The 25,070-nt window shown below is 40.1% G+C and overlaps 1 protein-coding gene and 1 pseudogene across 2 annotated transcripts in view; both read right to left on the reverse strand.

Moving 5' to 3' along the window:
- CCDC30 (coiled-coil domain containing 30) overlaps positions 1 to 25,070 on the reverse strand; it is a 175,314-nt gene that overhangs the window by 29,421 nt on the left and 120,823 nt on the right. Inside the window, exon 9 of the mRNA XM_026455725.1 lies at positions 19,917 to 20,029. Within this exon, the coding sequence (XP_026311510.1) occupies positions 19,917 to 20,029 (113 nt within the window). The remainder of the gene's footprint in view (positions 1 to 19,916; positions 20,030 to 25,070) is intronic.
- Positions 14,313 to 14,988, reverse strand: LOC111548708 (annotated as a pseudogene). Its single transcript, XR_003309709.2, has one exon. The product of XR_003309709.2 is annotated as a succinate dehydrogenase cytochrome b560 subunit, mitochondrial pseudogene (transcript).

Here is a 25,070-nt window from a genome sequence, read left to right on the forward strand (position 1 = left end):
AAAAAAAAAAAAAAAAAAAGTGAAGGCGGGGAGGGGCGCGTATCTAAGAGTTACTGGCCTTAAAGAGGGAGTAGAAAAAGACATAGGGCCCTGTGCAGTGGCTCATGCCCGTAATCCCAGCACTTTGGGAGGTTGAGGCTGGTGGATCACGACGTCAGGAGGTCAAGACCAGCCTGGCCAATATGGCGAAACCTCATCTCTACTAAAAATACAAAAATTAGCTGGGTGTGGTGGCACACGCCTGTAGTCCCAGCTACTTGGGAGACTGAGGCAGAAGAATCGCTTGAACCTGGGAGGCAGAGATTGCAGTGAGCCGAGATCGTGCCACTGCACTCCAGCCTGGGTGACAGAGTGAGACTGCATATCCATCATGTACAAGGATATTGAGGACAAGAAATAGGAGTAGGAAGTTTATTCAAGGGGATAATAACAGAGAACTTCCCAAGCCTAGAGAAAGATATCAATATCCAAGTACAAGAAGGTTATAGAACAACAAGAAGATTTAACCCAAAGATTACCTCAAGGCATTTAATAATCAAACTCCCAAAGGTCAAAAATAAAGGATCCTAAAAGCAGCAAGAGAAAAGAAACAAATTACATACAATAGAGCTCCAATATGTCTGGCAGCAGACTTTTCAGTGGAAGCCTTACAGGCCATGAGAGAGTGGCATGACATATTTAAAGTGCTGAAGGAAAAAACTTTTACCCTAGAATAGTCTATCCAGTGAAAATATCCTTCAAGCATAAAGGGGCATGAAGGGGAAATAAATACTTTCCCAGACAAACAAAAGCTGAGGGATTTCATCAACACTGGCTCTGTCCTACAAGAAATGCTAAAGGGAGTACTTCAGTCAGAAAGCAAAGCAAGTTAATGACTAATAAGAAATCATCTGAAGGTATAAGACTCACTGGTAACAGTAAGTAAATAGAAAACCACAAAATATAACATTGTAACTGTGATGTGTAAACTACTCTTAAGCAGAAAGACTAACCAATAAAGCAATAAAAAATAATGACTACAACAATTTTCAAGACATAGACAGTACAATAAGATATAAATAGAAACAACTAAAAGTTTAGAAGTGGAGGGATGAAGTTAAGGTATAGAGTATTAGTTTTCTTTTTCCTTCTTTGTTTATGCAAACCATGTTAAGTTGTAATCATGTTAAAATAATGAGCTATAAGATAGTGTATTAGTTCACTTTCAAACTGCTGATAAATACATACCCAAAACTGGGAACAAAAAGAGGTTTAATTGGACTTACAGTTCCACACAGCTGGGGAGGCCTCAGAATCATGGTGGGAAGTGAAAAGTACTTCTTACATGGCAGTAGCAAGAGAAAATGGGGAAGAAGCAAAAACGGCAACCCCTGATAAACCCATCAGATCTCATGAGACTTAGTCACTATCACGAGAATAGTATGGGAAATACCGGCCCCCATGATTCAATTACCTCCCCCAGGTCCCTCCCACAACATGTGGGAATTTTGGGATAAAATTCAAGATGAGATTTGGTGGGGACACAGCCAAACCATATCATTCCACCCAGGCCCCTCAAAATCTCATGTCATGACATTTCAAAACCAATCATGCCTTGCCAAGAGTCCCTAAAAGTCTTCACTCATTTCAGCATTAATCCAAAAGTCCACAGTCCAAAGTATCATTGGAAACAAGGCAAGTCCCTTCCGCCTATGAGCCTGTAAAATCAAAAGCAAGCCTATTACTTGCTAGATACAATAGGGGTACAGGTATTGGGTAAATACAGCATTCCAAATGGGAGAAATTGGCTAAAACGAAGGGGTTACAGGGCCCATGCAAGTCTGAAATCCAGTGAGGCAGTCAATTTTAAAGTTCCAAAATGATCTCCTGTGACTCTAGGTCTCACATCCAGGTCAAAGTGATGCAAAAGTGGGTTTCCATGGTGTTGGGCAGTTCCATCCCTGTGACTTTGCAGGGTATAGCCTCCCTCCTGGCTGCTTTTATGGGCTGGCATTGAGTGTCTGCGGCTTTTCCAGGCATATGGTGCAAACTGCCAGTGGATCAACAATTCTGGGTTCTGGAGGATTGTGGCCCTCTTCTCACAGCCCCACTAGGCAGTACCCCAGTAGGGACTCCGTGTGGGGGCTCCAACCCCATATTTCCCTTCCATACTACCCTAGCAGAGGTTCCTACCCCTGCAGCAAACTTTTGCCTAGGCATCCAGGCATTTCCATACATTTTCTGAAATCTAGGTGGAGGTTCCCAAACCTGAATTCTTGACTTCTGTGCACCCACAGGCTCAACACCACGTGGAAGCTGTCAAAGCTTGGAGCTTCTGCCTTCTGAATCCATAGCCCGAGTACTACGTTGGCCCCTTTCAGCCACAGCTGGAGTGGCTGGGACACAGGGCACCAAGTCCCTAGGCTGCACATAGTATGGGGACCCTGGGACCAGCCCATGAAACCACTTTTTCCTCCTGGGCCTCTGGGCCTGTGATGGAAGGGTCTGCTGTGAAGGTCTGACGTGGTCCGGAGACATTTTCCCCATGGTCTTGGGGATTAACATTAGGCTTCTTGCTACTTATGCACATTTCTGCAGCCAGCTTAAATTTCTCCTCAAAAATGGGGTTTTCTTTTTCTTTTTCTTTCTTTTTTTTTCAGATGGAGTCTCGCTCTGTTGCTGGACTGGAGTGCAGTGGCACAATCTTGGCTCACTGCAACCTCCATCTCCTGGGTTCCAGCGATTCTCCTGCCTCAGCCTCCCAGGTTTTTCTTTTCTATTGCATCATCAGGCTGCAAATTTTCTGAATTTTTATGCTCCATTTTCCTTTTAAAATGAAATGCTTTTAACAGCACCCAAGTCACCTTTTGAATGCTTTGCTGCTTAGAAGTTTCTTCCACCAGATACCCTAAATCATCTCTCTCAAGTTCAAAGTTCCACAAATCTCTAGGGCAGGGGCAAAATGGTGCTAGTCTCTTTGCCACAACATAACAAGAATCACCTTTGCTCCAGTTCCCAACAAGTTTCTCATCTCCATATGAGACCATCTCACCCTGGACCGTATTGTTCATATCACTATCAGCATTTTTTGTCAAAGCCATTCAACAAGTCTCTAGAAGGTTCCAAACTTTCCCACATTTTCGTATCTTCTTCTGAGTCATCCAGATTGTTCCAACCTCTGCCTGTTACCCACTTCCAAAGTCGCTTCCAAATTTTTGGGTATCTTTTCAGCAATGCCCCACTCTACTGGTACTGGTATTAGTTCGTTTTCACACTGCTGATAAAGACATACCCAAAACTGGGAACAAAAAGAGGTTTAATTGGAATTACAGTTCCACATGGCTGGGGAGGCCTCAGAATAATGACGGGAGTGAAAGGGACTTCTTACATGGCAGTGGCAAGAGAAAATGGGGAAGAAGCAAAAGTGGCAATCCCTGATAAACACATCAGATCTCGTGAGTCTTATTCACTATCACAAGAATAGCACGGTAAAGACTGGCCCCCATGATTCAATTACCTCCCCTTGGGTCTCTCACACAACATATGGCAATTCTGGGAGATAAAGTTCAAGTTGACATTTGGCTGCGGACACAGCAAAATCATATCAGATAGTATTTGCAAGCCTCATGGTAACCTCAAACCAAAAAAAAAAAAAAAAAAATACAACATATATACAAAAAATAAAAAGTAAGAAATAAATCATATCACAGAGAAAATCACCTTCACTAAAAGAAAGACAGGAAGGAAAGGAAGAAGGAAGAGAAGACTACAGAAAACCAGAAAGCAAATAAGAAAACATCAGGAGTATTAAGTCCTTACTTATCAATCATAACGTTGAATGTAAATAGACTAAACCTTCCAATCGAAAGACATAGACTGGCTGAATAGATTAAAAAACAAGACCCAATGATCCGTTTTCTACAAGAAGGACATTTTATCTATAAAGATACAAATAGACTGGAAACAAAGGGATGGAAAAAGATTCCATGCCAATGGAAACCAAAAAAGAGCAGAAGTAGCTATACTTATATCAGACAAAATAGATTTCAAAACAAAAACTGTAAGAAGAGACCAAAAGGTCATTATATAATAATAAAGGGGTCAATTTAGCAAGAGGATATAACAATTGTAAATATATATATACACCCAACACTGGAGCATCCAGATATATAAAGTGAGTATTATTAGAGGTAATGAGAGAGACAGATCTCAATACAACAACAGGGGGAGACTTCAACACCTCACTTTCAGCATTGGATAGATTTTCCAGACAGAAAGTCAACAAAGAAATATTGGATATAATCTGCATTATAGACCAAATGGACCTAACAGATATTTACAGAACATGTCATCCAATGGCTGTAGAATATACCTTCTTCTCCTCAGTATATGTATCATTCTCAAAGATAAACCATCAGGTCATGAAACAAGTATTAAAACATTCAAAAAACTGAATAATATCAAGCATCTTCTCTGACCACAACAGAATAAAACTAGAAATAAATAACAAGAGGAATTTTGGAAACTATACCAATACATGAAAATTAAACAATATGCTCCTGAATGACGAGTGGGTCAATGAAAAAACTAAGAAGGAAATTGAAAAATTTCTTGAATCGAATGATAATGAAAACACAACATACCAAAACCTATGGGTTACAGCAAAAGCAGTAAGTTTAAGCTGTAAAGGCCCACCTAAAAAAAAAAAAAAAAAAAAAAACTGCAAAAAGCAATTTAATGATGCATCTTAAAGAACGAGAAACAAGAGCAAATGAAATCCCAAATTAGGAGAAGAAAAGAAATCATAAAGATCAGAGCAGAAATAAATGAAATTGAAATGAAGAAAACAATACAAAAGATCAATGAAACAAAAAGTTGGTTTTTTAAAAATTAAACAAAACCAACAAACCTTTAGTAGGCTAAGAAAAAGAGAAGATCCAAATAAATAAAATCAGGGACAAAAAATGAGATATTACAGCTAATACCACAGAAATTCAAAGGATCATTAGTGGCTATTATGAGCAACTAAATTCAGTAAATTGGAAAACCTAGAAGAAATGAACAAACTCCTAAACACATACAACATAACAAAGATTGAACCATGAAGAAATCTAAAACCTGAACAGACCAATAACAAATAATGAGATCAAAGCCATAAAAAAAAGTCCTCCAGTAAAGAAAAGGCCAGAACCCAATGGCTTCACTGCTGATTCTACCAAACATTTAAAGAAATAATACCAATCCTACTCAAACTATTTTGAAAAATAGAGGTGAAGGAAATATTTCCAAACTCATTCTACAAGGCCAGTATTATCCTAATACCAAAACCAGACAAAGACACATACAAAACAGAAAACTGCCGGCCAGTATCACTGATGAATATTGATACAAAAATCCTTAACAAAATGGTAGCAAACCAGCTGTATGTGGTGGGCTTATGTCTGTAATCCCAACACTTTGGAAGGCTGAGGCAGAAGGATAGCTTGACCTCAGGAGTTTGAGACCAGTTTGGATAACATAGCAAGACTCCATCTCTACAAAAAGTTGGGCATCATGGTGTATGCCTGTGGTCTCAGCTACTCAGGAGGCTGAGGTGGGAGGATCGCTTGGGCCTGGGAGGTGGAGTTTGCAGTGAGCCAGGATCACACCATTGCACTCCAGTCTGGGTGACAGGGTAAGACCCTGTCTCAAAACAAACAAATGAAAAACCTAGCAAATGGAATTCAACAATACATGAAAAAGATCACCATGTGGGAGTTATCCCTGGGAAGCAAGGATGGTTCAACATACACAAATCAGTCAATGTGATACATCATATCAACAGGACAAAAACCATATGATTTCAATTGATGCTGGAAAAGCATTTGATAAAATTCAACATCCCTTCATGATGAAAACTCTCAAAAAACGGGACAGAAGAGACATACCTCAGAATAATAAAAGCCAAATATGACAGATCTACAGCTTGTGTCATACTGAATTTGGGAAAAATTAAAGACTTTCCTCGAAGATCTGGAACACGACAAGGACATGCACTTTCACCGCTGTTGTTCAACATAGTACTGAAAGTCCTAACTCAAGCAATCAGACAAGAGAAAGAAAGAAAGGACATCCAAATTGCAGAAGAAGAAGTCAAATTATTCTTGTTTGCAGATGATATAATTTTATATTTGGAAAAACCTAAAGACTCCACTAAAGAAGTACTAGAACTCATAAATAAATTCAGTAAAGTTGCAGAATACAAAATCAACATACAAAAATCCATAGCATTTTTATATGCCAACAGGGAACATTCTGAAAAAGAAATTAAAAAGCGATTCCATTTACAATAGCCAGACATAAAATTAAATGCCTACGAATTAGCTTAACCAACAAAGTGAAAGATCTCTACACTGAAAACTATAAAACACTAATGAAATAAATTGAAGGACACCAAAGAATAGAAAGATATTCCATATTCTTGGATTGGAAGAATCGATATTGTTAAAATGTGCATATTACCAAAAGCAATCTACAGATTCAATGCAATCCCTATCAAAATACCAACGACATTCTTCACAGAAACAGAAAAAACTATCCTAAAATTTATATGAAACCACAAAGGAATAGCCAAAGATATCCTAAGCATAAAGAACAAAATGGAGAAATTACATTACATGGCTTCAAATTATACACAGAGCTACGATAACCAAAATGGTACGGTACTGGCATAAAAATAGACACATAGACCAATGGAACAGAATAGAGAACCCAGAAACAAATCCACACACCTACAGTGAACTCATTTTTGACAAAAGTGCCAAGAACATCCACCAGGGAAAAGATAGTCTCTTCAATAAATGGTGCTGGGAAAACTGGATATCCATATGCAGAAAAATAAAACTAGATCCCTGTCTCTCACAACATATAAAAATCAAATCAAAATGGATTAAGGACTTAAATCTAAGACCTCAAAGTATGAGAGTACTATAAGAAAACACTGGGGAAATTCTGCAGGATATTGATCTGTGCAAAAATTTCTTGAGTAATACCCTACAAGTGCAGGCAGCCAAAGCAAAAATGGACAAATGGAATCACATCAAGTTAAAAAAAACTTCTGCACCGCAAAGGAAACAATCAACAAATTGAAGTGACAACCCATAGAATGGGGAAAATATTTGCAAAATACCCATCTGATGAGGGATTAATAATCAGAATATATAAGGAACTCAGACAACTCTGTAGGAAAAAAAATCCAATAATCTGATTTTAAAATGGTCAAAATATTTGAATACACATTTCTGAAAAGAAAACATACAAATGGCAAACAGGCATATGAAAAGGTGCTCAACATCATTGATTATCAGAGAAATGCAAATCAAAACGACAATGAGAGGTCATCTCACCCCAGTTAAAATGGCTTTTATCTAAAAGACAGGCAATGACAAATGCTGACAAGGATGTGGAGAAAAGGGAACCCTCGTACACCGTTAATGGGAATGTAAATTAGTACAACCACTATGGAGAACATCTTGGAGGTCCCTCAAAGAACTAAAAATTGAGGCTGGATGTTGTGGCTCATGCCTGTAATCCTAGCACTTCGGTAGGCCAAGGTGGGCGGATCATTTCAGGAGTTCAAGACCAGGCTGGCCAGCATGGCGAAATCCCATCTCTACTAAAAATACAAAGAAAAAAAAAAAAAAAGCCAGGTGTGGTGGTGCATAAGTAAGCTCATAATCCCAGCTACTCAGGAGGCTGAAGCAGAAGAATTGCTTGAGCCTGGGAGGCAGAGGTTGCAGTGAACCAAGATGGTGCAAGACTGTTCCAAAAACAAAAAGCAATAAAACCTAAAAATTGAGCTATCATACATTTGAGCAATCCCGCTGAGGACTATATACCCAAAAGAAAGGAAATCAGTATATCGAAGAGATATCTGCACTCCCATGTTTGTTGCAGCACTGTTCACAATAGCCAACATTTGGAAGCAACCTAAATGTCCACCAACAGATAAATAAAGAAAATATGGTACTTATACACAATGGAATACTATTCAGCCATAAAAAAGAATGAGATCCTGTAATTTGCAACAACATGGATGGAACTGGAGGTCATTATGCTAAGTGAAGTAAGCCATGCACAGAAAGACAAACATCACACGTTCTCATTTATTTGTGGGATCTAAAAATCAAGACAATTCCACTCATGGAGATAGAGAGTACAAGGATGGTTACCAGAGGCTGGGAAGAGTAGTGGGGGAATGGGGGGGAGGTGGGGATGGTTAATGGGTATAACTATAAAAAAATAGTTCTTTAACTATAAAAAATAAACAATGAATAAGACTATAGTCAATAATAATTGTACTTTTTTTAAAAAAATTGCACATTTAAAAATAACTAAAGAAACAGACCAGTTGCAGCAGCTCACGCCTGTAATCCCAGCACTTTAGGAGGGTGAGGCAGGAGAATCGCTTGAGCACACAGGTTTGAGACCAGCCTGGGCAACATAGTAAGACCTTGACTCTACAAAAATAAACAAAATTAGGCTGGGCGCGGTGGCTCAAGCCGGTAATCCCAGAACTTTGGGAGGCCGGGGTGGGCAGATCACAAGGTCAGGAGATAGAGACCATCCTGGCTAACACAGTGAAATCCCATCTCTATTAAAAATACAAAAAATTAGCCAGGCATGGTGGCAGGTGCCTGTAGTCCCAGCTACTCTGGAGGCTGAGGCAGAAGAATGGCATGAACCCGGGAGGTGGAGCTTGAAGTGAGCACAGATCACGCCACTGCACTCCAGCCTGGGCAACAAAGCAAGATCCTGAAGAAGAAAAAGAAAGAAAGAAAAAAGAAAAGAAAAAGAAAGAAAAACCAAAAGAATCATATTCTTTGTAATGCAAATGCTTGAGGGGATGAGTACCCATTCTCCATGATGTGATTATTACTCATTGTATGCCTGTATCAAAACATCTCATGTACTACATAAATATCCATACCTACTATGTACCTATAAAAATTAAAAATACAATTTTTGTTTAAAAATCCACTTGTAACTTCTGCTAATCAGATTGTATATTCAGGGCAACTTGAATCTATGCTCCTGGGTTGCAATCCCTAAGCCTGGATCAAATAAACTCTCTACTTATATTAATTTTGCCTCAGCTTCTTCCCTTTAGGTTGACAATGACCACCTCATGAAGCTTTCAAAAAAGCCTGAAAGGACTGGGTTTGGGGGACTTCCAAATAGCTGAACACAGGTTCCTGGAGGGTGGTGCACCCACAGAGGGCACAGAAGCTCCAAGCACCTTCATGGGAAGGGACGCTCTGTTCATCTCTTCCACCTGGCCGTTCATCTGTATCATTTGTAATATCCTTTGTAATAGATGGATAACGTAAGTAAGTCTTCCCTTGAGATCTGTGAGCTGTGTGCCTTTTTCCTTAGCTGATTTTAATCTATATCCTTTCACTGTAATAAACCATAACCATAGCTGTTTTTCTGAGTTTTGCACTTCATTCTAGGGAGTCATCAAACCTGAGGGGAGTCTTGGAGATTCCTGACAGACAAGTTACTTTTTTTTTTTTCCCCCTCATATTGTCCCACATACTTTGAATAACTGTGCTCTGCCTGATTTATTTGAGATCTTGAGCCACAGAGGTCTGTAGGTATTTCCCCACACTCGTTTGAACTTCCCTGCAGGCAGCTCTTCCTCAAATATTGTAGTTCAAGGTTACTGGTGTTTTCTAGTTTTATAAAAACTTTTTATTTTATTTTAGGTTTGGGGGTACATGTGAAGGTTGATTACACAGGTAAAAATGTGTTACAGGGGTTTATTGCACATATTATTTCATCACTCAGGTATTGAGCCCGGTACCCAATAGTTCTTTTCTACTCCTCTCTCTCTTCCCCTACTCCTCAAGCAGACCTCAGTATCTCTTGTTTCCCTCTTTGTGTTCATAGGTTTTTATAATTTAGCTCCCGAGAAGTTATTTAAAAGAAGTTATTCTAAAGAAAAGAATCTGACCCCAGAGCCTATGATCTTTCCATCATACCCTACTGCTATAATACTAACAAAGGCAGGCAAACAGATATCCCTGATTTCTCCTGATGAGATACACTTCGTTTTGTACAACCAGATGGGATTGGAAGAACAAAGCAGACTTATCTAGATGCTAATTTTAGTTAAACTGGTATGGAAGAACAAGGGAATCCTATATCCTTATAAGTTGAAGGAAACTAAAATATTTCACTCCAAAGTGTATTTCCTTGACGTATTTCAAGATACCTATTCAGAATGACTGGAAATACAAGAATAGTTGAAAAGTTGTCTTTTGTGGGAGCAGGCGGATGGGGGGCGGGGATTTGCATCTATAGAGAATATGTTCAGACAGGCTTTCTCTGAGGGCCTTCCTTCCCTTGTCAGATCTAGGAAAGATTAACTGAGAGCCTGAAACCTTTAAAGGTATGAAAGCAATATTGACCATCTATTCTCTCTGGCGTTGCTATAATACCTGTGAGGTTTCATCTATATAACAAGACCACCTTTGCTAGGGAGGCCTCCTCTTCTCCCCTTCCCATAACTAATGATCTAAGCCCCCATTCTTTCTGTAATCTCAAGATGGTGTATAAGCTTCTATACCTCATTGGAGACTGGGGTAATCTTTATGTGGTTCTCCCCCATGCACATTAATAGATTTGCATACTATTTCTCCTATTTATCTGCCTTTTGTTGGTTGATTTTTCAGTGAACCTTCAGAGGGTAAAGGAGAAGTTTTCCCTTGGACCCTGCGAAGTTATGTCTTACCCTTAAATGTCGTTTTGCAAGACTCCTCCATTTTCCAAAATAGTCCTCCTCTTTCTCCTATTTGCTAAGCGTACTTGAAAGAATCATTTTGCATGTTTTTCCCTAAAGAGATTAATTTAGTCAGATACCAAACTGAGCAGTTGGGCTTCCTGTAGGCCAGAGGCATGTATACAAAGCTAGATATAGCTTGCTTGTCAGTGTATGCGGGAGTGACTGACTGCTGGGGTTGTACCCAATCCAATTTCTCCTTCTTCTACATTATATACCCCAATTATATTTTGCTGGGCACTGGTTTACTCAGCATAGGAACTACATTTTCTGGCTTTCCTTTCAGTTTTATGAGGCCATGTAAGTGAGTTCTGGCCAACAGAATATTACTCAGCATAGGATGAGTTATCGCAGTTGATGAAGCCATGTAAGTAAATTCTGGCCAACAGAATGTGAATGGAAGTAGTGTGCCTTAAAGGAAAATGGAATGCCCTTGCCTTCCCCTCTTTCTTTCTTACTGGCTGAAATGTGGGTATGGTAGTGAATTACTTTGAACTATGTGGATACAGGCAACATGTTACAGATGTTGAAGCAATAACAAGATAGAGGGAGCCTAGGCTTTTGATCCATTGAGCCACCATCAGCACCTGCTACATATGAGGCACATACTTTTGCAGACTGTGTTCATAATTACCACAACTGTGACTTAGATTCTTTACAAGGAGGTATTCTTTACAAAAAGGTACACTTCATAACTGTTCTCATTCTCCTTTTTACTGGGAACGTTTGGTAAAAGATATCACTGATTTTTGGCCAGGCGCGATGGCTCATGCTTGTAATCCCAGCACTTTGGGAGGCCGAAGCAGGTGGGTCACCTGAGGTCAGGAGTTCTAGACCAGCCTGACCAACATGGAGAAATCCTGTCTCTACTAAAAATACAAAATTAGCTGGGCATGGTGCTGCATGCCTGTAATTCCAGCTACTTGGGAGGCTGAGGCAGAAGAATCGCTTGAACCTGGGAGGCGGAGGTTGTGGTGAGCTGAGATGGCACCATTGCACTCCAGCCTGGGCAACAAGAGCAAAACTACGTCTCAAAAAAAAAAAAAAAAAAAAAAGATATCACTGGTTTTCAACATCCTCCAGTCTATAGCTTCAGAGATGTAAGATCCAGCAGTGTACCTGCCATCCTCTGGGTTTGCCAGCTGTTCACAGTTGCTCTGATGTTTTGACATCATTTATAATACAACATGTACTTCTGAAACTGTTTTTGCAAAAATTATAACTGAAGAAATTATGATAGTGAAAGAGATCTGACCTAACTAACTCCATCTTGCTTCTAACCTCCAAGCTGTTCTTGTTCATTCCTAGTGTAGACCCAACTAACTTTGGGAGAAACTTAGTTTATAGTTTAACTTCAAAACAAACTTGATAACGGCCCTTTCCCAAAACAAACCCCCTTCTTGCCTGGGGACTAGACTGCCTTTGCAGGACTAACAAGTTAGCCACAAGGTTAGAAATTATGGTTTAGGAGTCACTGTTGTAAACCTGAGATCAGTGCTTGAGATATTTTGCAGATCCTGTGTTGAGGTGCACCAGCTGATGCCACCTAGATGGATAAACTGGATCATGTGGTCTTGTGGCTCCCACCCAGGAACTGACTCAGTGCTAGAGGACAGCTTCAACTTTCTGTGATTTAATCTTCGACCTGATAAGTCAACACTCCCTACTTTCTAACCCCTGACCGACCAAATTATCCTTAAAAACCCCAATCATCAAATTTTTGGGGAGACTGATTTGAGTAATAAAACTCTCGTCTCCCATACAGCTGACTCTGCATGAATTAATCTCTTTCTGTCTTGCAGTTCCTCTGTCTTGATAAATCAGCTCTGTCTAGGCAGTGGGCAAGTGGAACCCCATTGGGTGTTACACTTCTGGAATTTCTTTCACCTATCCTGTACTGGAATATTAAAACCCAAGTCTCTAACTTCTCATGCCACACAGCTACTCTCTTATTCTGCCATTTGGGTTATTAAAAAAATAAATTTATTCCTTAAATTTTTTTTGGTAGAAATGAGATCTCACACTGTTCCCTAGGCTGGTCTCCAACTCCTAGGTTCAAGTGATCCTTCTGTCTTGGCCTCTGAAAGTGCTGGGATTACAGGCGTGAGCCACCATGCCAGGCCAATTTGTTATTTAAAATAATTAATTACAGAAAGTTTGGGAAAATCCCCAACTCCCAAGATGACCAGTACTATGATATTGCGTTTCCTTCTAATTCCTTTTATAAGTATCTTTTGTTTAAACATTGTCTACATCAAAATGTTTATTGTATGCTCTTTTCACTTACTACATTATAAGCATTTTCCCACATTGTTATCTAATATTCACAGCCATCATCCTTTACAGCTGTATTATGTCCTGTTAAGTGACTATATTATACTTCACCTAATTATTCTCCTATTATTTGATATTAAGGGTACTCTCTGTAGTGTTACACATGGTTTGGAAAGCATGCTGATGCAGTATAGCTGGTGAGAACTTAGAGCTTCCCTTGTCATTGCTGGCAGTTTGTCACAACTATTGGTTCAGTCTGAAGTTCTGTTGGCTGTCTTGCCCGAAGAATATGTAGATTTTCTACGCTTGTTTTTGGCTTTGTTAACTATTAATTTTATGAGGTGGCACAATATTTACGTTTTAAAATTTAGGAACAACTTTTAGCTTGTGTTTAAATAAAACCAGGTTGTCTATACTTTGATTTGAAAAAAGCAAGGGAATTGTTTCTCTGGAAAAGTGGTAGAGAAAATATAAAAAATAACCATTGTCTGTGAAAGTCGGGACTGGGATCAGGGAAATGAAAACAAAAATAAATGTAGAGTTTCAATAATTCCTTCCATTTTCTTTCCTAAATATAGTTTTCAACCTCGGATGCACATTAGAATCACACAAGGATGCTTTTAGAAAAGTGTTGATCCACAGACCTTATGCCCAAAGGTTTTTTTTGTTTTTTAAATGAGTATTTTAATTCAGTTTCAGAAAAAAAGGGCACATGACTTCGATGAGAAAGCACAAAATTAAGAGGCTTTTCTGGAAATCCAAGAAAAAGAAATAACCATTAATATGTTCAATAATTTTCTAGATCTTCTTGTGTCAAAAGCAGCTGCTCCAAGAACTAACTAGCCCTCTTTATCTCCCTCTAACTGGGACAGACTAATTCCCCTCCACCCACACCTCTCTTCTTTCAATAACACTGTGTAGGTGTTAATGGCCTGGGTTCTCACCAATGAACAGAATTGTCCTTTAAGCCAGCAACCCACAGGCAGTGGCACCCAAAGCCTCACCCCCAGTCCCCAGGGCAGAAGCCACAGAGTTGGCATTGTTTCCACTGTCTCAGGAAGAAGGAGCCAAAAGCTGACCCTCGGCACAAATCAAAGCCCAATATGGAGACAGAATAACTGCTTCTAGGCCAAGAGTTGGCAAGCTGTGGGCAAAAAAGGGGGGAGTTTTTGCAGCCACCGCATCTTTAGAAACAAGGAGAAAACTAGACCCTTTTCCACTATTACGGTCTACAAGGTACTCTACTGCTCCAAGGGGATCTGAAAATACAAAAGGATCTGAACAAATAAGGAGAACTTTTCCCAGGCTGGAGATAAGAATGAAAAACAGAAAGATGGATGAATGTAATAAGGTGTAGGAAGATGATGCTGGGAACCTCCATTCCTCACATGGCTGCCAGCCCAATAGAGGACAACACAGTAAGAACCGGGACAACCACTCCGGACTGGTATAGCTGGGGAATCTTCAGGCCTTTTCCTAGGTCCCACATCAAGTGTCGGATCCCATTCCCGGTATGATACATGAGAGGGGAGACGAGTGCAAACTTAGCTGTGTGGATCAGTGCTAGCCCCAGACACAGGGACTTCACGAGTTCCAAATAGGACTCAAAGTTCCCAGGGAGTAACAGGGCCGACGTGCCAAAAAGAGAGACCCCTGCACTCAAAGCAATACCAGTGCCACGGTGGCAGATGGACATCACCATGGGAAGAGACCAACTGTAGATAGTGATGTGGGGAGATACAGGACAGTTTGAACCTATATTCTTATTCCAGAACCGCTCCATCTCTTCTTTGGCCGTGGTTCCCAAAGGAACAGCATTTCTGATACAGAGCTGAGGGCTAAAGTGGACTCGGAGGCAATGACGACCAACATATCTCAGCAAGAGCGCAGCCATCTTGGGTTCCAGTCTGGACGGAAGTCATGCCCAAAGGTTTTTATTTTATTCATCTATGTTGGAGCCCAGGCATGTGCAGTGGGGTCAGAATCCACCACCCTAAAAGGCTGTGTACAAATAATGTGGAAAAACATTCAGCCTCATTAGCCATCAAAGAAATTCAAAATAGGTCGGGTGTGGTGGCTCACGCCTGTAATCCCAGCACTTTGGGAGGCCAAGGCGAGTGGATCATCTGAGCTCAGGAGTTTGAGACCAGCCTGACCAACATGGCGAAACCCTGTCTTTACTAAAAATACAAAAATTAGCCGGGCATGGTGGCACATGCCTGTAGTCCCAGCTACTTGGGAGGCTGAGGCAGGAGAATCACTTGAACCCAAAAGGCGGAGGTTGCAGTGAGCCGAGATCATGCCACTGCACTCCATCCTGGATGACAGAGCGAGTCTCTATCTCAAAAACAAACAAACAACAACAACAAAACAAAGAAATTCAAAATAAAATAACAAGTAATTTCTGTCTATAAGTGCACTTAAAAATAATAGAATATGTTGAACAAAAGAAGTCAGACACAAAAGAGTATGAAGCTGCCCCAACAAGGTTGACAGGAAGTACATGCTGGGTTCTGGCCCGACAGCAATATAATTATGATAAAGCATTAATCAGGCTTCACTTTGGTCCACTTCCTTGTTGCTAAAAGTCACACAGCATTAGATACTGATCATTTGCATCCCCATTGTTCCTATAGACAGGACCTCTAACATTAGAATCCCAGCAGGGATTATAGGAAGCTGAGGCGGGTGGATCATTTGAGATCAGGAGCTCAAGACCAGCCTAGCCAACATGGTGAAACCCCATCTCTATTAAAAATATAAAAATTAGCCAGGCAGTAGTGGCGCGTGCCTGTAATCCCAGCTACTCGGGAGGTTGAGGCAGGAGAATCGCTTGAGCCTGAGAGGTGGAGGTTGCGATGAGCCAAGATGGGGCCACTGCAGTCCAGAGTCTGGGCAAGAGAGTGAGATCCTGTCTCAAAAAACAAACAAACAAACAAACAGAATTGCTTAAGATGTTATTCAGAAACAAATTCCAGCAACCAGTTTGAAGACCCCCAGAGAGGAACAGCATCAGCATGAGAATTTAGCTTCTTCATCTCCCTGTCCCGTGACTTCACCCTGGACTCTTTGACCTGTTAACCATCTTCACATTTTGGCCCAATCCAAAACCCTTAAAAACCCTGACCCTAAGTTCCTCAAGGAGATGGATTTGAGGTTTCCTCCCATCTCTTCATTTGATGACTCTACAATTAAACCTCTTTCTCTGCTGCAACCCAATGGCTTGGTGTATTGACTTGCTGTGTGCATTGGGCAACAAACCTATTATGGTTACAATTACATGTAATGTAATTCCAATTAGAAGAAATTCCAGGACAGGCAGAAATCAGAACAGTGGCAACTTGGAGGGAGGTGGGAAAAGCAGTAGGTGCAGATCAACTGCAAACAGGTCATAGAGGACTTTAAGGGACAGTGGAAATATTCTGTATCTTTTTTTTTGAGATAGAGTCTTACTGTGTCATTCAGGCTGGGGTGCAGTGGCATGATCTTGGCTCACTGCAATATCTGCCTCCTGGGCTCAAGTAGTCCTCCTGCCTCAGCCTCCCAAGTAGCTGGGACCACAGATGTGCACCACCATGCCTGGCTAACTTTTGTATTTTTGGTAGAGACAGGGTTTCACCATCTTGTCTGGCCTGGCCTTGAACTCCTGAGCTGAAGCAATCTGCCCACTTCAGCCTCCCAAAGTGTTGGGATTACAGGCGTCAGTCACTGCGCCTGGCCCTGTTCTGTATCTTCAATGGGGTGGTGGTAATATGGACACAAACATTTGTCAAAACTTATCCAATTGTATATTTAAAAATATTTGCATATATTATATGCAAATTATATCTCAAACAAAGAATATTGGGGAAAATTTCATCAGAACCTCTGTCCCCCATCAATACTAAACTCAATGCTAATGAGGATGTGGTAAAATTGCTACTCTTACATAATGAAAGCAGAATAATTTGGTAGTGTCAGAGGCATTTGAACCTGAGTAACTCCATGTTGACTAAGGGCTGGGTAAAATGAGAATGAGACCTGCTGGGCTGCATTCTCATGAGGTTAGGCATTCTTTTTAGTCTCGCTTTGTTGCCCAGGCTGGAGTGCAGTGGTGCGATCTCGACTCACTGCAAGCTCCACCTCCCGGGTTCACGCCATTCTCCTGCCAGGAGCTCGCCACCAAGCCCGGATAATTTTTTGTATTTTTAGTAGAGACGGGGTTTCGGTTTCACTGTGTTAGCCAGGATGGTCTCGATCTCCTGACCTCATGATCCACCCGCCCCGGCCTCTCAAAGTGCTGGGATTACAGGCGTGAGCCACTGCGTCCGGCTGAGGTTAGGCATTCTTAAATCACAGGATGAAATAGGAAGTTGGCACAAGATACAGGTCACACAGATCCCAGTGATAAAACAAGATACAGTAAAGAAGCCAGCCAAAACCTGCCAAAACCAAGATGGCAATGAAAGTGACCTCTAGTCGTCCTCACTCCTCATTATATGCTAATTATGATGTATTAGCATGATAAAAGACACTTCCATCAGCGCCATGACAGTTTATTAATGCCATGTCAATGTCTGGAAATTACCCTATATAGACTAAAAAAAAGAGGAACCCTCAGTTCTGGTAAATTCCTGTCCCCTTCCCAGAAAGCACATGAATAATCCACCCCATATTTATAATTAAGAAACAACCATAAAAATAGCCAACCAGCAGCCCTCGGGGCAGCTCTGTCTATGGAGTAGACATTCTTTTATTTCTTTACTCTCTTAGTAAGTTTGCTTTTCCTTTACTGTTTAGACTTGCCCTGAATTCTTTCTTGCATGATTTCCAAGAACCCTCAATTGGGGTCTGGGTTCAGGACCCCTTTCCGGTAATAGTAGGATACTTCGGAATGTTTGTCAACACATTTTAGGATCTATAGTTCTATAAAAATAAATTTAAAAATGAAAAATATAATACCAAAATGTTTTTCTTCCAGCATTGTTTTGAATAAAAATATTCAACCATCAGACCAGTGAGTAATTCTTAACCAAATTAGGATTATGTCTTGAGAGTTAATTCCAGCAGGTCTAGGATTAACCTAAACTGTTTTGCTAAAGTGCCTGTTTGGCACTGACTGTTGGTCAAGCATATTACAGAGGGAAACAGAAAGATTAAAATAGTGTGTGGCTTCATAACCTCAGGTCCAAGTTGTTTCATGGCAGTTTGTATCAGTTTATCAGCATTGTTTTTTGATAACAGTGATAACGATGATTTGCACCTGGTCTCGTTGAGCCCCCCAAGAAGTCTTTGCTCTTGAAGCAGGTTACATGGCAGGAATATGCTTATGTGAACAACAGAATATAAAAAGTATTTAATAAAATCTCAGCTGAGACTTGGTTTTTTACCAGGGCTCCCTGGTTGTGAGGTGGTCAGTGCACACATGAGTGGTTCCTGATCTCAGAGAGGAAGTACATCCAGCCACGGCCCTTACAGAGGGAACACCAATGCAGCTGCTGCCTGACTTCTCTGGGCACCTTGCTGTGAAACACACATGGGCTCTAATGCATATTCTTCCTCTAATGCTGTTTCTATGTTATACCCTATTCCTGAAATAAGGTATACATTTGTGAGCACTGTAATTTTAGGTTCTGTTAGTCTGTTAGCAGTTGTACCCTATTTAACTGCTGCTGTTAGTGCAAGGGTGTATCAACTTCATGAAATATTAAGTTATATGGAAATAGCAAATTTGAAGACTATAGCAACAAAGCACAATGCTTATCAGATGATATTAAGAGAAAGACAGTATAAAACTTTTATAAAAGCTATGATAATAAAACCATAAAATTATGTTTGTTGACAAGACACTAGGAGTGAACTTGGGAGAATGTCTGCATAAGTTTTGTTTCATTCAAAAATTTTATACTGATCACAGCTGAGAGGTGTGTCATAAATAATTATGAAAAAAATATTGCACTGGGCACAGTGGCTTACGCCTGCCTATAATCCCAGCATTTTGGGAGGCCAAGGAAGGAGGATCACTTGAGGCCAGAAATTTGAGACCAGCCTGGCCAACATAGTGAGACCCCTGTCTCTATAAATAAAAATTAAAAAGTGAGCTGGGTGTGGCTGCACGTGACTGCAGTCCCATCTACTCAGGAGACTGAGGTGGGAGGATCACTTGAGCCCAGGAGGTTGAGGCTGCAGTGAGTTGTGATCGTGCCACTACACTCCAGCCTGGGTGACAGAGTGAGATCCTATCTGAAAAAAGAATTTTTTTTTTGCAATGTTGTTTCATTATATGTAAAATGAAAAAAAAAAAAAAATTAACTGCCTAAAAGCCAAATGTCATATTACCTTTGGACAATGGTATTAGACTGATATACATATATGTATATATGTATGTATGTATGTAGGTATGTATAGAAAGAGGGAGTATTTAAGTATCATATATGTAACAGATATATCATTATATATAACACCTATATGATATACATATTACTAATATTCTGTGTCAATTCTCTAAAATAAAAAAAAGCTCTTTAAATGAGGAGAGGGTGGTTCAGGCTGAGGAAAGTATGTGAGGTGAAAAAAAGTGTGAACGCAAGTGAGAAGGGTGTATTTTGGGAAAAACAAGTTCAATATCATCAAAGCTCAATGAATGGTAATTCCCTTCTCCCTCCCTCTCTTGAGAAGAAATTAAGCCCCACATCCCTAGGAAAAGCCCTATGGATAGCACTTTTGGAAACACAGGAATTTTATGATGGCCCTCTTGAAAGGCTGCTTCAGTGAGCAGCGCACTATTTAGCCCTAGAGCTGGTTGAACAAGAAATAACTACTCCATATAGTTTTCTTCCAAAGAGAACTTGTCTTTGTTTACCTCACATGGACATTAAGCAGCTTCAATAATCGCAAATATTCTTCACGTAGAGCTTCCTTCTCTTGCTGTAGCTTAGACAGCTTCTCTGACAATTCTTGGTTGCTTTTGACATGCTGAAAAACATTGGAAAATAATGAGAACTCTGACCTGACAAAGGTATGATGTTGAAGAAATGCAAAGTCTTTCTGGTTAAAAAAAAAAAAAAAAAGCTTATAGTCACTCCAGCTTCTGAGATCATAGTAGCTTCATGGGATTCCTGTAATTCCAGATTTTCTGAAAGTCAGCAACTATTTCCCTTGCCTTTTGCTTCCCCAGCCTTCCCATTAATTTTATAAGCATCTAATTCCCTTTATTAAAAATCTTCCAAGGCCGGGCGTGGTGGCTCACACCCATAATCCCTGTATTTTGGGAGGCTGAGGCAGGCATATCGCTTGAGCTCAGGAGTTTGAGACCAGGCTGGGCAGTATGGTAAAACCCCATGTGTACAAAAAAATATAAAAATGTGCCAGGTGTGGTGGTGTGTGCCTGTAGTCCCAGCTACTTGGGAGGCTGAAGTAGGAGGATGGCTTGAGCCTAGGAGGCAGAGGTTGCAGTGAGCTGAGATCACACCACCACACTCCAGCCTGGGTGACAGAGCCAGACCCTGTCTCAAACAAAACAAAACAAAACAAAAAAACAAAAACATCTCCCAGCTTAAAGTATATAAAGTGAAAGCTGTTCTCTTGAATTGATTAACTCTGATAAAGTATTTGGTTCTAGAAGTCACTACAGTGATGAGAAACCCAAAGTTAGGAATTTGGGATTAGTTATCTGACCTGGCTAGCTTTGAAGGTGATATAATCTTGTCACTAGTTCTAGCAAAAGAATCCATGGCAAAAGAATTGATTATCACTTATAGTTGCTGGTAATGAAGTACTTGGGAAGACCACATGAGTGGTATAAAAAATGTTATAATGGAATTGAGGACTACAAGGATTGTGAGGTGGGCTAGCCACATCTGACCATGTTACTGAGCTTAGAAGAAAATGTCCAACTTGGGGATTTAATTACCAGAACAAGGCATTGTCTGAGAACCACAGACCTTCTATGAGTGTCCTAAAATAACTTCTCTCTTGTAGTCAGAAGACCAATATATCCAAAAACCAAATCCCAAATATCAAGTGGATTGCAGAATTACAGCACTAATTGATTTCACAGGCTTGCCAGGTCTCTTATGTGAGAAACAGGGCTGTGGGAATGCGTGGAAACCTGAGAATTGAGAATGGAGACATCTGAGAGGACTCTAATGACATTGAACCCCCTGGACCTCCAGATTCCACAGTGCCTCTCTTGCCAGCACAAGCAGTCCCTCCTCTCCTAAGGAGATTAAGTTTGAAGATTCTGTGATGATTTCACCCAAGGCACTTTCCTTGTAAGGGGATGCCTATTGTCCTCGAGGCCCACCTCTATACCACTACCACTTCTCATTGTCTCCAATCCTGTAAATACAGCTGGATCCCAGCACGCCATGGTGAGTTGGAGTTAAGTGTAGGGACTGACTTGGGGACTGCCATACTGAAAGAATGGCAAGATTTTGCCAACTTAAATTGGCAGAAACTCTAGGAGTATATGCAGGAATGTATTTGTAGGGAGTTACACTAGTCAGTGCCCCTAACCCTTGAACAACATGAGAGTTAGGGGCAGTGACGCCCCACACAGTTGAAAATCTGAATTAAGATTTTTTTGACTCCCCACCAAATTACTAATAGCCTACTGTTAACTAGAAGTCTTATCAACAATGTAAGCAGTTAACACATATTTTGTATGTGTATCATGTATTATACTCTTGCAATAAAATAAGCCAGAGAAAATAAAATTTTATTAAGAAAATCATAAGGTAGAGAAAATATATTTACTATTCATTAAGTAGAAGTGGATCATCACAAAGTTTTTCATCCTCATTGTCTTCACGTTGAGTAGGCTGAGGAGGAGGAGAAGAGGAGGAATTGATCTTGTTATCTCAGGGGTGGCAGAGCTGGAAGAGGTGGAGAAGGTGGCAGGGAAGGCAGGAGAGGCAGGCACACTCAGTATGACTTTACAGAAATACACTGTGTAATTCGACTTTTTGACTTTTTCATTTCCCCAAAAATATTTCTATATGGTACCAATCCTTCTTTCACTGTTTGTGTTAGTTTCAGTGCCTGTATCATATAGAAAGGTCCATATTGTAAAATAAGTCAAAAGCAATCTTGGATATTTGGAATCCTTCTGCCAGATTGTCTAAGGTCAATTTGTTTTCTAATATTGCTTTTTCTGTTTTCTTCCTCATCATGTGGCACTGGTTTGAAAGTGCTTATCTCCATCAAGTTGTCTTATTGTAATTCCTCCTCTGGGTGTGGTGTCTATTTGCTCTTAAATTTCTCCAAGATTCATATATTGAAACCTTGTACTCCCCACTTTTTTTTTTTTAAACCATATCCACAGTCTTTTTCATGATTTCCCTGATAGGCTCTGTTGTAAATACTGTGAAGTCATGCCCACATCAGGACACAGTACTCTCCAGCAGGAATTTGTTGTTTTGGGTTTGATGGCTTTCACGGCTTTTTCTATAACAATGATGGCATCTTCATGCCTGTCACTTGCCACACAAATAAACTAAAAATGACAAAAATAAAAACAAACAAACAAAAACAGTGATGGCATCTTCAGTAGTGCAATCCTTCCAGACTTCTTTATCAGGGTTCTCTTCCATAGTTGACAATCCTTTCCATAGAGTACCATGTGTAATGAGCCTTAAAGGGCCTTATGACCCTGGTCCAGAGGCTCAGTTACAGACATGGTGTTTGGGGCTGAATTACAGACATGGTAATGAGCCTTAAAGGGCCTTATGACCCCAGTCTAGAGGCTGAATTACAGACATGGTGTTTGGGGGCAAGTAGATCACTTTAACATCTTTGGTGTTGAACTCATGTGGTTCTGGGTGGCCAGGGGCATTTGTCCAACATCAGAAGAACCTTAAAAGGCAGTCCCTTGTTACCAAGGTACTTCTTGACTTCAGGCAGAAAGCATAGATGGAATCAATCTAGAAAACGAGTTCTTGTTGTCCAGACCTTCTTTTTATACAACCAAATGACTGACAGCTGTTGTTTACCTTTTCCCTTCAAGGCTTGGGGATCAGAAGCTTCATAGATAAGGGCAGTTCTGACAATAAACTCGACTGCATCTGCACAAAACAGTTGAGTCAGCCTTTCCCTTCCTGCCTTAAATCCGTGCTCACTTATTTTCCTTACTAATAAATGTCCTTTGTGATTTTTTTTTTCTTCCCAGAATAGGGCACTTTCACCTGCATTCAAAACCTGTTCAGCAGATATCCTATTTCCTCAATGATTTTCTTCCTTTCTTTCTTTTTTCTTAGAGACAAGTTCTTGCTATGTTGCTCAGGCTGATCTCGAACTCCTGGCCTCAAGTAATCCTCCTGCCTCAGCCTTCCAAAATGTTGGGATTACAGAAGTGAGCCACTGTGCCTGGTCACAATTATTTTCTTAATGGCATCTGGGAACTCACCTGCTGTCTCTCAGTCAGCAGAAACTGCATCTCCTGTTTTCTTGACATTTTTAAAGCTAAACCTCTTCCTAAAATTAACAAACCATCCTTTTTAAAGAGAAACCTCTTCCTAAAATTAACAAACCATCTTTTGCTGGCATTATTATTTTTTAGAGATTGGGTCTTTCTCTGTTGCCCAGGCCAGAGTACAAAGGTGCAATCATATCTCACTAGAGCCTCAAACTCCTGGTCTCAAGAGATCCTTCTACCTCAGCTTCCCTAGTAGCTGCTACTTTGCTAGCTTTAAATTCTCTAACTTTAAATTCTTCACTTTCCTTTTCGTTTAAATTGTCATATAATGACTTCTCTTTTTCTTGAGTCATATTAGAATCTATAGATATGTCTTTCTTATAGAAATCCTGCACCAACATAAAAGCTGCATTTTCAATATGGATAAAAAGGTATTGCACAAAAAATGCATGGTTTTTAAGCCTGCTAGCATAGCTGCAGCAACAGCTTCATGAATTTGCTTTTCTTTTTTAATAATGGTCCTCATGTTGGATTCATTTATCTTGAAATGTCGAGCAACCACAGTTGCAGACCTCATCTATAGTACCTATTAAGCAATTCAGCTTTTTATTGTAATGTCATAATTTTTCTTTGTTTCTTGGCAGCATTTCCGACATCACTAGTGGCTACTTTGTATGAGTCCCATGCTGTAATTTAAGGTTTATGGTATTGCACTACACACAGTGAAAAATACTTGAGACCCATGAGAGATCTCTTTTTAATTCAACACAAAATTTACTGATGAGAGGAGACTGCTCATGCAAAGAAGAATGGTGTCACATGGCATTTTAAGAGGATACTTGCAACATGTGAACTCACTACAGGCCAAGGCAGGTGGATCACCTGAGGCCAGGAGTTCGAGACCAGCCTGACCAACATGGTGAAACCTCACCTCTACTAAAAATACAAAAATTAGCCAGGTGTGATGGGCGGGCACCTGTAATCACAGCTACTAGGGAGTCTGAAATGGGAGAATCATTTGAATCCAGGAGGCGGAGGTTGCAGTGAGCCGAGAGTGCACCACTGCACTCTGGCTTGGCAACAGAGTGAGAATCTGTCTCAAAATAAATAAATAAATAAACTTACTGCAATACCAAAAGGCAGGGGCTATGAAATTATTATAGCAGTACAGTGTGTACTACAGTTAATTTTATGCAGTTATGATTTAATACTGTGTCTATATTTATTTACCTTTCTCTCAACTGCAAATGATGCTATGTATGGTCTATAAGTGTTTGTGTGTGTGTTTTCATAAATATTAACTTTATAATAGAGTTATGTATACTTTATGGTAGTAAAGATAAAATAGATAGTTTATCTACATATATGCTTTCACGACGTGTCTAACTTTTTCAATGTTTCTAAGCTATGTGGCTCATCTGCAAGCTTTTTCAAATTCTGGCAAATCTTCAGAAAAATTTCCAAAAGAATCTGTATACAAGTGAACCAACACAGTTCAAACCCATGTTGTTCATAGTCAAATGTAATGTTAAATAGGCTGAATTTATTAATATGAATGCACTTATTGGACATTCAGGATTTAATGTGTTAATTTGAACATCT

The sequence above is a fragment of the Piliocolobus tephrosceles genome, chromosome 1, assembly GCF_002776525.5.
Source record: "Piliocolobus tephrosceles isolate RC106 chromosome 1, ASM277652v3, whole genome shotgun sequence".
NCBI classification, from domain to species: Eukaryota; Metazoa; Chordata; class Mammalia; order Primates; family Cercopithecidae; genus Piliocolobus; species Piliocolobus tephrosceles.